At 45.8% G+C, this 1,545-nt stretch overlaps 1 protein-coding gene across 1 annotated transcript in view; it reads right to left on the bottom strand.

Annotated features, from left to right (window-relative positions):
- Nucleotides 1–759: 759 nt before the first annotated feature.
- The window catches only part of CEP192 (centrosomal protein 192), a 96,819-nt gene continuing 96,033 nt past the window's right edge, over nucleotides 760–1,545 (bottom strand). The window contains exon 44 of the mRNA XM_024763700.1: nucleotides 760–1,207. Within this exon, the coding sequence (XP_024619468.1) occupies nucleotides 1,069–1,207 (139 nt within the window). The 3' untranslated portion in view covers nucleotides 760–1,068. The remainder of the gene's footprint in view (nucleotides 1,208–1,545) is intronic.

The raw sequence follows: 1,545 nt of genomic DNA, 5'->3' as shown, positions 1-1,545 counted from the left end.
TCCACTTTAGGAGTGTGGACACTGAAGAGAGCTGACACTGAAGGAGAGCAGTTTTAATCACAGAGGGATCAACAGTTGTGGGACTGCCTCTACCCTTCACCTGTGATTACTGACCCATGTGGCAGACGTGTAAGACTGTCTTAAATCTGTGCTCAGGAAGGAGAGTGTTTCTCTGTCGCGGTTGTAAATGCCGGGGGTTAGAGCCCTCCTGGCAGCTCTGCACACCCTCCGAGTTCCTTCTGCTCCATTGATAATACCCGGCTGCGACCGCCACGCTGCTGCACAACCACTCACCAGCAATGGCCACAGAGCAATTAATACTCACGTCTCTCCTGGAAGAACCAGGGAACGTCACAGAGGGAGAGCACTCTGTCCCCTCGGGCGGCTCACTGCCCTCACTCCCTGTGCCCCAGGTCCCTCTAGTACCTGATGGCAGTGCCCTTCTACACCGGATTCTGGAGTTGTCCCATCCAGCTTTAATTTCAATAAACGCTCTCTTAAAATATACCATCAACCTCTCCAATGTGTCTGCACAGAATGTGGAGTCTGCTCCACTCCGGAGAAAGACAATTTCTTTGAAAGAAAGCTTTCCTTTCTACTCTGGGCAATTAGCTAAAAGACAAAGGAACCGAGAAGGAACTTCTTAAGGGAAACAGAACTGTAATGGAGGAGAAAAATCACAGAACAGGCGCTTGAAAATAATTAGCAGAATAAAGTGATATTCTAATGTCTACATGACAGCATATAAAAAAAAACAAATTCAATGGAAATTAAGTTTATTTCTGGATATACCAACTAAAATATACGCCATATTTATTCAGAATATCATAATCAATGCAAAAATAGAACTCTCTTCTCCCCTGTAAAAGTTAAATACAATACTGTAGGATAGTTACATGATTATTTTAGTCAGGTCTTCAGTATTAGCTTCTCAAAAGAACAAATCTATAGTTAGAGACATCCAATTTATCATACAAAATATATACAAAGGTGTAACTGTAGTATAGAAAAAAATGAAGTTACCAAAATATAACTTATGTCATTTACTTTACACAAAATGGACTCTAGTTAACTTTTCCCAAGAGCTTCACCAATGAGTCGAACGGCGACACTCTTGCCTTCGTCAGTTTGAACAACGAGCAAAGCTTCAAACTTGCCCACGGACCTGGGCTTGAACTGCACAGGCATGTTGATGTAGTGCTGGGCTCTGCAGAGAGAAAGGGGTGTCAACACCAAGGCCACGGCACACGGAGCCCCTCCAGCCTCACGATGCCTGGCAGAGAGCAAACACGGTCAAGGACGCAGGAGCCAAGAGGCCCAGGGCCTGGTGCTCCATCTGTAGAAGCAGGAGGCCACCGGCTCCCAAAAGGTCAGGGAGCACGTGCCACCAACCACCCCCGGGGCAGCGGGACCTACATTTACAGGGCTGGTGGGTTTTGCTCCAAATTTCATATGAAACCTTCCAAAGGTCTTGAAAATTTATTTTCAGATTCTATCGAGGCAGGTAATGAATGCCCTGTGCTTAAAAGTAGTACACGGCGGGGG

This window comes from Neophocaena asiaeorientalis, unplaced genomic scaffold, assembly GCF_003031525.2.
Source record: "Neophocaena asiaeorientalis asiaeorientalis breed wild unplaced genomic scaffold, Neophocaena_asiaeorientalis_V1.1 scaffold110, whole genome shotgun sequence".
NCBI lineage: Eukaryota > Metazoa > Chordata > Mammalia > Artiodactyla > Phocoenidae > Neophocaena > Neophocaena asiaeorientalis.
This window is presented reverse-complemented; position numbering and strand designations above follow the sequence as displayed.